General features: G+C 43.1%; 1 protein-coding gene across 1 annotated transcript in view; it reads right to left on the minus strand.

Moving 5' to 3' along the window:
- The window catches only part of LOC130360954 (uncharacterized), a 102,961-nt gene continuing 89,669 nt past the window's right edge, over positions 1-13,292 (minus strand). The window contains exons 18-21 of the mRNA XM_056563510.1: positions 11,647-11,788; positions 7,985-8,169; positions 4,615-4,756; positions 1-250 (exon numbers count right to left, since the gene is read on the minus strand). Coding sequence (XP_056419485.1) covers positions 72-250; positions 4,615-4,756; positions 7,985-8,169; positions 11,647-11,788 — 648 coding nt within the window. The 3' untranslated portion in view covers positions 1-71. The remainder of the gene's footprint in view (positions 251-4,614; positions 4,757-7,984; positions 8,170-11,646; positions 11,789-13,292) is intronic.

The following is a 13,292-nucleotide window of genomic DNA, read 5'->3' on the forward strand; positions in this document are numbered from 1 at the left end:
TCTTGTTTCGATGCTGGTAGTAGATTCGGGACGCATCCAGAATTTTTATCCTTACACCTTTTTGTTGTGAATTAGTTGCGGGGAAGAGCACAAATTCTGTAATTTACTGGAGGTGTCGTCAACCCAACCGCTGGGATTAGCTGAAGCTTTTCACCAGGAGGGGCTTTGAACGTGAACTTTTGTAGCAGGGTCGTGAAGAACAGAAAGAGCTCTGTTTTAGCCAGACTCTCCCCAGCACAACTTCTTTTACCTAATGAGGAAGGGTATAGCATTTAATACACAAGTTTGAGCTACATGGTCTTCTGGGTAAAGATATTAAAGGGGTACTCCACAGAAAAAAAAATTAATCAGCTAGTACCAGAACAGATTTGTAAATTACTTCTATTTAAAAATCTTAACCCTTCCAGTACTTATCAGCTGCTGTAAGTTCTTTTCTTTTTTAATTTCCTTTCTGTCTGACCACAGTGCTCTCTGCTGACACCTCTGTCCATTTTAGGAACTGTCCAGTTGAAGCAAATCCCCTTAGCAAACCTATCCTGCTCCGGACAGTTCTTAAAAATGGACAGAGGTGTCAGCAGAGAGTTCTGTGGTCAGACAGAAAGGAAATTCAAAAAGAAAAGAACTTCCTGTGGAGCATTGATAAGTCCTGGAAGGATTAAGATTTTTAAATAGAAGTAATTACAAATCTGATATAGAACAGCAGAAGCCAGCGATAAAATTAACTTCACCTTTTATTTTCATCCAGATTAAAACATCGACATGGATTTGTCCAGCATGACACGTTTCAGGTCATGTGATCCTTCATCAGATATATCTGATGAAGGATCACATGACCTGAAACGCGTCATGCAGGACGTTTTCTGAGTTTTCTTCTACTATCATTGTTGTTTGAGATGAATCCATGTCGATGTTTTAATCTGGATGAAAATAAAGGTGATGTTCATTTTATCTCTGGCTTCTGCTGTTCTATATCACTGTTGGAGGTTCTCTTTGCTGTGCGAAAGGATTGGGTGAGCTGACGTTTCCTACTCCATACATAATTTACAAATCTGTTTAACTTTCTGGCACCAGTTGGTTTTAATAAAAATTTTTTTTCCAGTGGAGTACCCCTTTAAGGCAGTGTACCTTAAACTGGGTGGAGAGAAACCTCAAAGGTTCTACCAAAATGTCATAAACATTCTTTACATGAAGAAGGGAGCATTACATCGGAACCATCTTTGTAGTAAAAACAGTTCCACAATTAGAAAGCACCCGAGACTGCCCCCCACTAACCACAGGTTCACAGTGGGGCATATACAGCTACACTGGGAAAGGCAGATCAGCTGACCTTATGGTGCTTAATAGTATGAAACGAATAATCATGTAGACTGTAGAAGGTGCAGATGGTGATATATACTAGGATATAGTCAGATGACTGCCACCGAGATGTGTAGACTTCAAAAAGGCAGAAAAAGCTGGAGCACTCACCATGGACTTCTTGCTGTAAACTTTATTACATTATGGATACTTTCTTGGGTGACCGCCACTGCGGACGATTGGTACTGTAAGTAACCTATACAGGCTCCACCTCCACAGGATCTAATATACATGTGATCTTTTTGTTGCAGCTCTGTATCCTTGTGGCCATTGAGGTTTATACTCACTGTATATATATATATATATATATATATATATATATTTTTTTTTTTTACTTGCATCACTATCTGCTATTATGTATGAGGAGTGTGTTGCTACACCATTATCTGTTATTATTCATGATTAGTGGTGTAACCCTAGTGGTTGATTAGCATTGGTTGTGTATCCCATGCTGTGTAACTGGTCATGTTACTGTTGTTTTGTACATTCTAAATCTGTATATCTGGTCAGCCCCTGAGGAACCCACCTTATGTGGCTGAAACACGTTGGGAAGACTTTCAAAAGGCGGAAAAAGCTGGAGCACTCACCATGGACTTCTTGCTGTAAAATGTATTCCATCTTCATGGATATACAAAAGACACCCAATGTACTAAGCAGAGCAGGAACAGCAGGAGCGTTCACCCGAGCGACGCAGGTCGCTCGGGTGAACGCTCCTGCTGTTCCTGCTCTGCTTAGTACATTGGGTGTCTTTTGTATATCCATAATGGCAATTCACAGCAAGGTACCTACTTATAAAAACATAACTTTTAATGGAGACAGTTAAAATCTAAAAAACCCCTACAAACAAAGTATATACAACCAGGCCACCACTATATTTACGCCAGTAGGGAACAAGGGCAGATCGGAACTCTAAATATAATAACCAACCTGCTGCCTGGGTGATAGATAAATGACCAAGGATAGTGGGCAGTAGGTATAGTCATAAATTACTCACAAACTCTCGGGTAACTTGCACCCCTACTCGCACAGGAACCGTAGGGGCACTTGCCCTAAAAAGGGTGACCCCTGCCCGAGCTACCCCTTGGACTAACCCTAGAAATCCCTAGGATGTATAAAACCCGTGTTGTGGTGCGACCCAACGCATTTCAGCAACATAAGGTGGGTTCCTCAGGGGCTGACCAGATATACAGATTTATAAAGTAGTGTGACCAGTTACACAGCATGGGATACACAACCATTGCTAATCAACCACTAGGGTTACACCACTAATCATGCATAATAACAGATAATGGTGTAGCAACACACTCCTCATACATAATAGCAGATAGTGATGCAAGTAAAAATATATATACAATGAGTTTAAACCTTAATGGCCCCAAGGATACAGAGCCACAACAAAAAGATCCCATGTATGTTCGATCCTGCGGCGGTGGAGCCTGTATAGGTTACTTACAGTACCAATCGACTGCAGTGGCGGTCACCCAAGCAAATATCCGTAATGAAATAAAGTTTACAGCAAGAGGTCCATGGTGAGTGCTCCAGCTTTTTCTGCCTTTTGGAAGTCTACACATCTTGGTGGCAGTCATCTGACTATATCCTAGGATATATCACCTTCTACAGTTTACATCATTCTTTCATGATGCCTTCATGGTTGGTAGATCCCAGGAAACCTATCACCTCTTCAACAAATCTGTTGGCATACAGAAAATCAACTACACAGGTAATAAAGGAATGAATCCTGCACTCACCGTAGTCCACCACTCCTGTAGAAGAGGCATCATGGAGAGAACGGAGCTATAGACGGGGGCTCAGCTGAGCCCCCATCTATAGCCCCGTTCTCTCCATGATGCCCCTTCTACAGAAGCGGTGGACTGTGGTGAGTGCAGGATTCATTCCTTTATTACCTGTGTATCTTATACATTGGTCCCTCAACATACGATGGTAATCCGTTCCAAATGGACCATTGTTAGTTGAAACCATCGTATGCTGAGGGATCCGTGCAATGTAAAGTATAGGAAGTTGTACTCGCCTGTACCCGCCACTCCGGACCGTCACCGCTCGTCATCCTGTCGCCGCGTCCCCGTGGTGTCCCCGATGCTCCGGACATCTCTGCTTCCCCGGGATCGTCGCTCTCACGTTGCCGCCTTCCCGTCACTACGCACGCCGCTCCTATTGGATGACGGGACGGCATGCGCGGCGACGTGATGGAGAGCGCCGGCGATGCAGGGAATCCCAAAGAGGAGCTCCGGAGCCCCGAGGACAGGTAGGAGACCATCATCGGAGCACACTGGGCACCGTAAAAGGCTATTCGACGGCAGCTGAAGGAGTCAGCGCTGCCGGATAGCCGTTTATGCGTTGGCTCCGACATACAAAAGCATTGTATGTTGATGCTGCCTTCAACATGCGATGGCCTCTGATAGGCCATCGCATGTTGAAATTATCGTAGGTCGGGGCCATCGTAGGTCGGGGGGTCACTGTACTTGTTTAATTTTATATCCTTGCACCACGCGCACCACCCCAGGCAATGTTTTAGTAGTGCTGGCTTCTCACGGAACTATTTCCCAGGTATTCAATTGATTTATTCAAGCACATGCCTGAACGGTGCCTCCTACCTTGTCTTTCTCTGCTAAATGAGGCTATAGAAAATCAACTACAACTAAATGAGGGCAAGAAACCTTGTTCAGAGACTATTGATCTGAGAAACGCCTGTATATATATTGGACACTTATTGACCAACAGAATGTTCCTCTTCATGCTGCTGATCTCCAGGAGACCCAGGAGTCAGACCAACGCCAGTGAGGTATTGATGGCCCATCCTAAGACTATGATATCAATGTAATATCCTAGTAAACCCCTTTAATATACTTAAAATTCACATTTACCACCACCAACTCATGGGACATAGCAGAAGACGAGCAGGGTACGTTAAGGTTAGGGTACGTTAAGACAAGCGGATTTTCAGTGCGTATTTCGCTGCGGATCCACCGCTGAAGGACCTCTGTATGCTGCCTTTACATGTGCCTGCTCGGAGCGGCAATACGCCGCTACGAGCAGACACACTGTGATGTGCGAGTCATCGGCGAATCGCACATTGCTTCAGTGTGTCTGCACGTAGCAGCGTATTGCCGCTCCGAGCAGGCACATGTAAAGGCAGCATACAGAGGTCCTTCAGCAGCGAAATACGCACCGAAAATCCGCTTGTCTGAACGTACCCTTAGGTGGGATTTTCAGCTTTTCTGTTTTGTTAGATGTGCTTACCAAGTGAGAATGGTATGAATGCCTCATTCTTTACAAAATTTCCTTTGGTATCCAAAAAATGTTGTGGGTAAAATTCTTCTGGTCTCTCAAAGTATTTCTTGTCCTGTAGTACTGATGTAAGTAGTGGAATAACATGTGTCCCCTGAAAAGAAAGATCATAGAAGAGTATTTAAGGAAGCCCTTTAACCCTTTAAGGACTCAGGGTTTTTCCATTTTTGCATTTTCCTTTTTTCCTTCTCACCTTCTAAAAATCATAACGCTCTCAGTTTACCACCTACAGATCTATATGAGGGCTTGTTTTATGCACTACTGATTTTACTTTGTAATGATATCAGTCATTTCACCACAAAATCTATGGCAAAACCGAAAAAAAAATTGTTTATGAGAAAATTTTAAAAAAAAAGAAGACGTCATTTTGTAATTTTTAGTGGCTTCCATTTCTACGCAGTGCACCTTATCTTTATTCTGTAGGTCCATACGATTAAAACGATCCCCTACTTATGTAGGTTTGATTTTGTCGTACTTCTGGAAAAAATCATAACTACATGCAGGAAAATTTATCAGTTAAAATTGTCATCTTCTGACCCCTATAACTTTTTTATTTTTCCGCGTATGGGGCGGTATGAGGGTTCATTTTTTGCGCTGTGATCTGAAGTTTTTAGTGGTACCATTTTTGTATTGATTGGACTTATTGATCAAAAATATGCAATTTTGGACTTTTGAATTTTTTTGCGCGTACACCATTGACCGTGCAGTTAAATTAACGATATATTTTTATAATTCAGCCAGGCGATACCACATATGTTTATTTTTATTTACACTGGTTTTTTTTTTATATTTTAATGGGAAAAGGGGGGTGATTAAAACTTTTATTAGGGAAGGGGTTAAATGATCTTACCTTTTTTTATTTATTATTATTTTTTTTGCAGTGTTATAGCTCCCATAGGGGACTATAATACTGCACACACTGATCTTTTACATTGATCAATGGTTTCTCATAGGAAACCATTGATCGATGATTCTGCCGCTTGACTGCTCATGCCTGGGTCTCAGGCACTGAGCAGTCATTCGGCGATCGGACACCAGGAGGCAAGGTAAGGGACCCTCCGGCTTTCCTACAGCTTTACGGGACACCGCGATTTCACTGCGGCTGTCCCGAACAGCTAGGTGAGCTAGCCCGGGGTAGTTTACTTTCACTTTAGACGCGGCGATCAACTTTGAATGCCGATTCTAAAGGGTTAATAGCGTGATCAGTGCCACACACTATTAGCCATGGGTCCCGGCCGGGCCAGGCCGGGCCCGACCCGTAGGCTTGCATTGAGGGGGCGGAGCATGATGTCACACGGGGACGGGGCCGTGACGTCACAATGCTCCAGCCCCCGTGATCGCCAGTAATCACACCCGGAGCGAACACGCTCCAGGGACTGATTATAACTTGGTGCTCCCGCGGGACCCCCTCGATCAGGCATCTTATCCCTTATCCTTTGGATAGGGGATAAGATGTCTTAGCACCGGAGTACCCCTTTAAATCACATTTATTAACTTTTTTTTTTACACTTTTTTTTTTGCAATGTTATAGCTCCCATTGCATACACTGATTGCCAGCACTGTTCACTGCAAAGCCGTAGGTCGATTGCCCCAGCACCGGAGGAAGTTGAGTGACCCTCCGCTCACGTCCTAGCTGATGGGGACACCGCATTTTCACTGCGCTGGTCCTGATCAGCCCCACTGAGCAGCCGTGAAGCTTTTACTTTCGTTTTAGACGCGGAGTTCAACTTTTAACGCCGTTTCTAAAGGGTTAATTGCACGCGGCACCACGATCGCTGCCCCACGCTATTAACCCCCGGGTCCTGGCTTCAGTTACATGTCGGGACCGACCCGATATGACTCGGGGTCATTTTCACTGCACTGGTCCCGTTCAGCCCCACTGAGCAGCCGGGGAGCTTTTACTTTCGGTCAACGCCGCGTCTAAAGGGTTAATAGCGCACGGCACCGCGATCGCTGCTGCACGCTATTAGCCCTGGGTCCTGGCATCAGTTACATGCCGGGACGACCCAATATAACGCGGGGTCACCGCGTGACCCTATGTTATATCACGGAGCCGGCCACGGATGTTAATATACATCCGTGGTCGTTAAGGGGTTAAGAGGTTAAAATTGTTATCTATTGACCTATAACTTTTAGATTTTCCCGCATACAGGGCTATATGAAGGTTAATTTTTTGCGCCGGGGTCTGTAGTTTTTATCGGTACCGTTTTTGTTTTGATGGGTATTTTGATCACTTTTTATACATTTTTTGGGTAAACTAAATTAACAAAAATACGCAATTTTGTACTTTGGATTTTTTTTTTAAATATATGCCATTGACTGTGCAGTTTAATTAACGGACATTTACACACTCCGTAATACCACATATGAAGAAGCCTGCATTGAATCAAGTACCGTGAGTGCCCCGTTCTTTCTTCTTTCTGTTTTATTTTTATGTTTACGTATTTTTTATGTGGAATTTGGGAAAAGGGGGGTGATTTAAACTTTTAGTATGGAAGGGGTTAATTCACATTTATTAACTTTTTTTTTTTTTACCTTTTTGACACAATTTTTTAGTCCCCATTACATGCAATCTTTTGATTGCATACACTGTTCAATGCTATGCCATAGAAAAGCATTGATCAGTGTTATCTGCGCCCGAAGAGATCGGATGACGAGGAGGCAGGTAAGGACCCTCCCACTGTCCTTTAAGCTGATCGGGACACAGCGGTCTCACTGCGGTGATCCTGATCAGCCCGACTGAGCTGCCGGGAATGCTTTTTCTTTTTCATTTTAGACGTGGCGGTCAACTTTGATCATTTCCTCTAAAGGGTTAATGGCGGACATCACCACGATCAGGGATGTACGTCATTAGACAAGGGTCACGGCCGTTGATAGCTGCCGGGACCACCCCGCTACAACGCGGGTTTAGCTTGTGACACCGCGTCATAGCAGGGGAGCGGGGGCAGGGCGTACAGGTACGCCCTCTGTCCTTAAGAGGTTAAAGGGGTATTATGGCCATCAAGCCCCTTCCCTTAGACATGAAAGGGGGGAGCATGACGCCACGTTTCCAGTCCCGGAAATTCAGAGGTTTCCAAGATTAGAGCAGCAGCCGGGCACAGAATGCGGATGCTGCACGGAGATCGCAGGGATGTCCCCTATCCTTTGGATGGGAGATAAGATGTCTATGGCCGCAATACCCCTTCAAGAGGAAAAGAGGTGGTGACACCAACAAGCACCACATAATAAGGCCATTTTACTTGTGCCATGGGCCTTTTTTCCTCCTATGTACCCCACTGGACAACCCAAAAAACACAAAAAATTTCAGAAATGTACCACTTACTTTTGGAAGGAAGTAGCCTCTAAAAACAACGTCTTGAGTGGTAGCATGTGGAATGTTAGCCGGGAGAATGTTTGCAAACCTCTGGATCTCATGGATGACGGCATCAGTATAGGGCATTTCCTTACGATGTTTAACCAGAGGCACAGCCGACCCGATAACCTTTTCTATCTCATTTTGAACATTTTCTGCCATGAAAGAAAGGGTGGATACATAAAGTCATAGCAATGATATTCTTGACCTGTCATGAACAAATATTTTTATGTATTTTGTATATGTTGTTTTATTTTTTATTGTGGTTCTTTTTTATATTCTGTATAAAATAATAAGCAAAATCAGCTTTTTTTTTATTTTTTTTTAAAGCTAATCATCCCTTATCTCAGAATATATCGAGCCACAAGGAAAATTAAGAATCTACATTTCTTTATGAAGAGCTCAGTAGAGTAGCTGATCACTGCCTGCCACTTTATGATCAGAATACAGGCAGCTCTATGTATAATAATAATTCTTTATTTGTATAGCACACACAGTTTCCACAACGGTGTACCTTTTAATTGATCAGTATGTTTTTGGAGAGTGGGAGGAAACTGGAGTACCCTGAGGAAATCTACACAAACAGGGAGAACATACAAACTCATTACAGATGTTGTCATTGGTGGGATTTGAACCTAGGACCCCAGCACTGGAAGGCAACAGTACTAGTCACTGAAACACCATGCTGCCCATAGTAAGCCACTGAGCTAAGCTATTGTGTGAAAGAAATTGCACACTATGAATTTCCTGTGGCCCTATTGGTCTGTCGGTAAATAGATTTGGCTCGAAATATTGTAAATTGAGAGATTCCAAGAAATAGTATGCAAAGCATTGTAATTAGAGATGAACGAACTTTTCAAAAATTCGATTTGGCCGATTCGCCGAATTTTACGAAAAAGTTTTTTTCGATACTATTTTTTTTGCGTTGAATCTATATTAAAAAAGGCTATTTCTAGCCTACATACAGCCTCTATAGGGGTATAGAACACTTTGCTGTGTTCTTAAATGCATATGGAGTGTGCTGGGTTAGTGAAATAATACTGTTATTCAGAATAACATGCAGATTACCAGCATCGCTTTTAGAATCACTGCCGCACAGCAGCACAATGACAGAGCCTGGTGGTGGCATCAGTGCCAGGAGACCATATAGTGACTGAATGACACAGCGTGGAGGTGTTGGTAGCATGAGGAGACCATATAGTGGCTGAATGACACAGCATGGAGGTGTTGGCAGCATGAGGACACCATATAGTGACTGAATGACACAGCGTGGAGGTGTTGGTAGCATGAGGACACCATATAGTGACTGAATGACACAGCGTGGAGGTGTTGGTAGCATGAGGACACCATATAGTGACTGAATGACAGCGTGGAGGTGTTGGTAGCATGAGGACACCATATAGTGACTGAATGACACAGCATGGAGGTGTTGGTAGCATGAGGACACCATATAGTGACTGAATGACACAGTGTGGAGGTGTTGGTAGCATGAGGAGACCATATAGTGGCTGAATGACACAGCATGGAGGTGTTGGTAGCATGAGAAGACCATATAGTGACTGAATGACACAGTGTGGAGGTGTTGGTAGCATGAGGAGACCATATAGTGGCTGAATGACACAGCATGGAGGTGTTGGTAGCATGAGAAGACCATATAGTGGCTGAATGACACAGCGTGGAGGTGTTGGCAGCATGAGGAGACCATATAGTGGCTGAATGACACAGCATGGAGGTGTTGGTAGCATGAGGAGACCATATAGTGGCTGAATGACACAGCGTGGAGGTGTTGGCAGCATGAGGAGAACATATAGTGGCTGAATGACACAGCGTGGAGGTGTTGGCAGCATGAGGACACCATATAGTGGCTGAATGACACAGCGTGGAGGTGTTGGCAGCATGAGTAGACCATATAGTGGCTGAATGACACAGCGTGGAGGTCTTGGTAGCATGAGGAGACCATATAGTGACTGAATGGCACAGCGTGGAGGTGTTGGCAGCATGAGTAGGCACTAGGCCTTCACAATCCCCAAGATTAAAAGATTAATTATATTTAAACCGAAGATTTTGGATAGCGGGTGCTACCTATGAGAAAATTAGAAATTCCCAGGCCCAGGCCCAGCAGCGCCATCATTTTTGGATTTGAAATTTAAAACAAACTTTCAGTGTCCCGGACCCCAGCGTGTGGGTATGAAGGACCAAATCCAACAAGCCCCCACATCAACATCAGTAACCCATATATTGCCTGAATGACACAGCCTGGAGTTGGCTGATGCATGAGTACACACCAGGGCTTCACAATCCCCCCCCCCCCCCCAAAAAAAAAAACACCACAATTTTAGAAATTTTTGAAAAATATTTTGGATAGCGGATGCTACCTATGAGAAAATTTGAAATTACCAGACTCAGGCCCAACAGCGGCATCAGTAAACCATATATTACACCAGCCGGTGGATACTATTGTTTGGACTTTGACAGTATGTAGCCAATTGACAGATTAATAGATAAAAAATAGTACAATACTTGGATGTACCTATGCGGTATGCACTGATGAGGGCAATAATATGCGCAAGTATACGCAGAAAAAATAAGTATTTTTTAAAAATACCAGCAGGTGATTACTTTTGCCAGGAGTCAGGACTTTCCCTGTATCTAAACTTGTTACATATACAGAATAGTAGACTGCTTTGATGTAGTCATGTGTTATGCACGTATGAGGGCAGACAAATGCACTACAGTCCGCTGAAGAAAAGAAACGTATTTCTGAACAGCAGCAGGACCCAACAGTGCAGCACCACAATAAAAAAAAATCCAGGGACTAAACCCTAAATTGCACTCTGTCACACAATTCTGAGCAGCAGAAGTTTTGTGGAGCAAAAAAAATACTTAATTGCGCTGAAAAATGAGGAGATAAGATGGTTGATAAAGTTCAGGCAGCTTGGAGATCTGTATGAGGCAGCTGACAGCTATCTGCCCCTCTCTGCTGCAATGCTCAATAACGTGAATAGGAGGTTTAGCAATCAATGATCCTTCTCAGTGTAACAGCACAGCACTCTGCACTCCTGCCTTTCCCTAATGCTGATGTGACTAGCAGTTGCAGTGTAACGCTGTGGTATAAGCTATTCACACACACACAGTCCCGTCCTCTCCATCTGAGTGCATAGATGAAATGAAGAGAGGAAAGATGGCCGCCGATTATATAGGGGCTGTGACATCACAGGGGTCAGTGAACACTGATAGGATGCATCTCACATGTGGTTCAGGGTCAGCCCGCCTACCTTCATTCCCGCCGCTGTTTCCCGCCCTCCCATAATCCCCTGCCCCATGTACTCACACGTGGATCCACCACTTTAGGTCTCCAATAGCCTGGAACGTTGTAAAATGAAGTTTAATGAAGCCATTCGTGCGATCGAATGGTGGCAAAATTCGCATTTGTTGCAAATCGAATTTTTCATGAAATTCGTAACGAATTCGGGTTTGTCAACTTCGATTCACTCATCTCTAATTGTAATGTATATAATTCCTTTGTATGTAAACAAAGAGATGATGGTGGGGGTAGTGGTTCTTCATCTCAGATTTGCCTCTCTTTTTTTCTTTTTCTTAGTGGTTTGGGATCAACGAGCCATAAAACTTACTTTGGATCTCTGGGTATTTCATCATTAGCAAAAGGCCCCATCTCAGCGTGGTAGTGGTTGTCTCCATCCCAGCACTAAATAAGTCTGTCACAAGTAGCGTCAGGTTTTCATTGTTAAAGTACAAGTCAGGGCTAGGCTTCTCCTACAAGATATGAAGATCAAGAAGACTAGGTAGACTAATACCAAACCATACATGCAGAACCTTATGATGTGCAAAACCATTCTTTGTGACCCACAACAGGTGGACAGACGATGAAGAATATTATATATTAATTTTAAAAAAGAATTAAAAGGTCACTTTTCATCTGTGCAATGGCTTTCCCATAGATGTGGATGGTAGAGTTTCCTTAAAAAAAAAAAAAAAAATATATATATATATATATATATATATATATATATATAAAACTCAATGGCCGACATTTATCATTGTCTTTAGAATGTTTTTTGTGTCTAAAAAAGGCGCAAAAAGGTGCAAGCAGGATTTATTTGCGCCTTTTTTGCACCTTTTGGTTTACACATTTCTGCTGATTTTGAGTTGCAATCCACTGATTTTGGCAATACACATGATATGAAAGGGTTTTATGAACTGTGCATCTCTTGTGAAAAGGCGCAAAAAAGGCGCAAAGCCACTGAAAAGTCCCTAAAACTACACCAGCCCAGACTTAGCTTAGATTTTTGGAGTATGTGAAGACAGAAATTTCAGAAAATGTGACCTGCACAAAATTTATGAAATGCTCTGCGACCATTTAATAAATTTGGTGCTCCTACACATCACCAGCACACAAAAAAAAGGTGTCAAAAAATACTTCACTTACACCTACAATGATAAATGCCGGCCTATGTGTATGTATGTATGTATGTGTGTGTGTATGTATGTATGTATGTATGTATGTGTGAATGTTCCAGCATCACGTCCAAACAGCTGAAGATATTAACATGAAACTTGGCATACATGTTACTTATATGTCAACAACAAACATAGAATAGGTGATTTAACCCTTACTCACCCCCATTTGCCAGAGTCAGGGTTTTTGCTTAAAGTCTCATACAAGTCTATGGGAATTATATGTTACTGCATAACTTCCAAACGGCTGGAGATATTTCGATAATACTTGGTCACATGTTACATGTAAATAAAAAACAAAAAACCCTAGAAAATGTCTCCATCACAGCTTTCAAGTAATATAAGCTGTGCAGGATAGGTCTTGGACAACTGCCGACCTAATGTGCCAGTCATGTCACCCACCATCACCTAAAACATTTTAGAGGAAACATTGAAAAAGATTAAATAATAAGGACCCATCAAGACAGCAGTGCCGGTAGAGTTTAGTAACAGTGACTTGCATCTAAGCTGGCACATACTGAAAGGTTCTTCTATGAAGGTCCCTTGTTTTTGTTTGTTGAACAATGCTTAACAATGATTTCAACATCGCACAACCCCATGTTACCTGATAAGGACCTTGGCAATGGGTAAATTGTACACTGAGGACAAGCAGGGCTCTGTACACTGAGGACAAGCAGGGCTCTGTACACTGAGGACAAGCAGGGCTCTACACTGAGGACAAGCAGGGCTCTGTACACTGAGGACAAGCAGGGCTCTGTACACTGAGGACAAGCAGGGCTCTACACTGAGGACAAGCAGGGCT

This window comes from Hyla sarda, chromosome 3, assembly GCF_029499605.1.
Source record: "Hyla sarda isolate aHylSar1 chromosome 3, aHylSar1.hap1, whole genome shotgun sequence".
NCBI classification, from domain to species: domain Eukaryota; kingdom Metazoa; phylum Chordata; class Amphibia; order Anura; family Hylidae; genus Hyla; species Hyla sarda.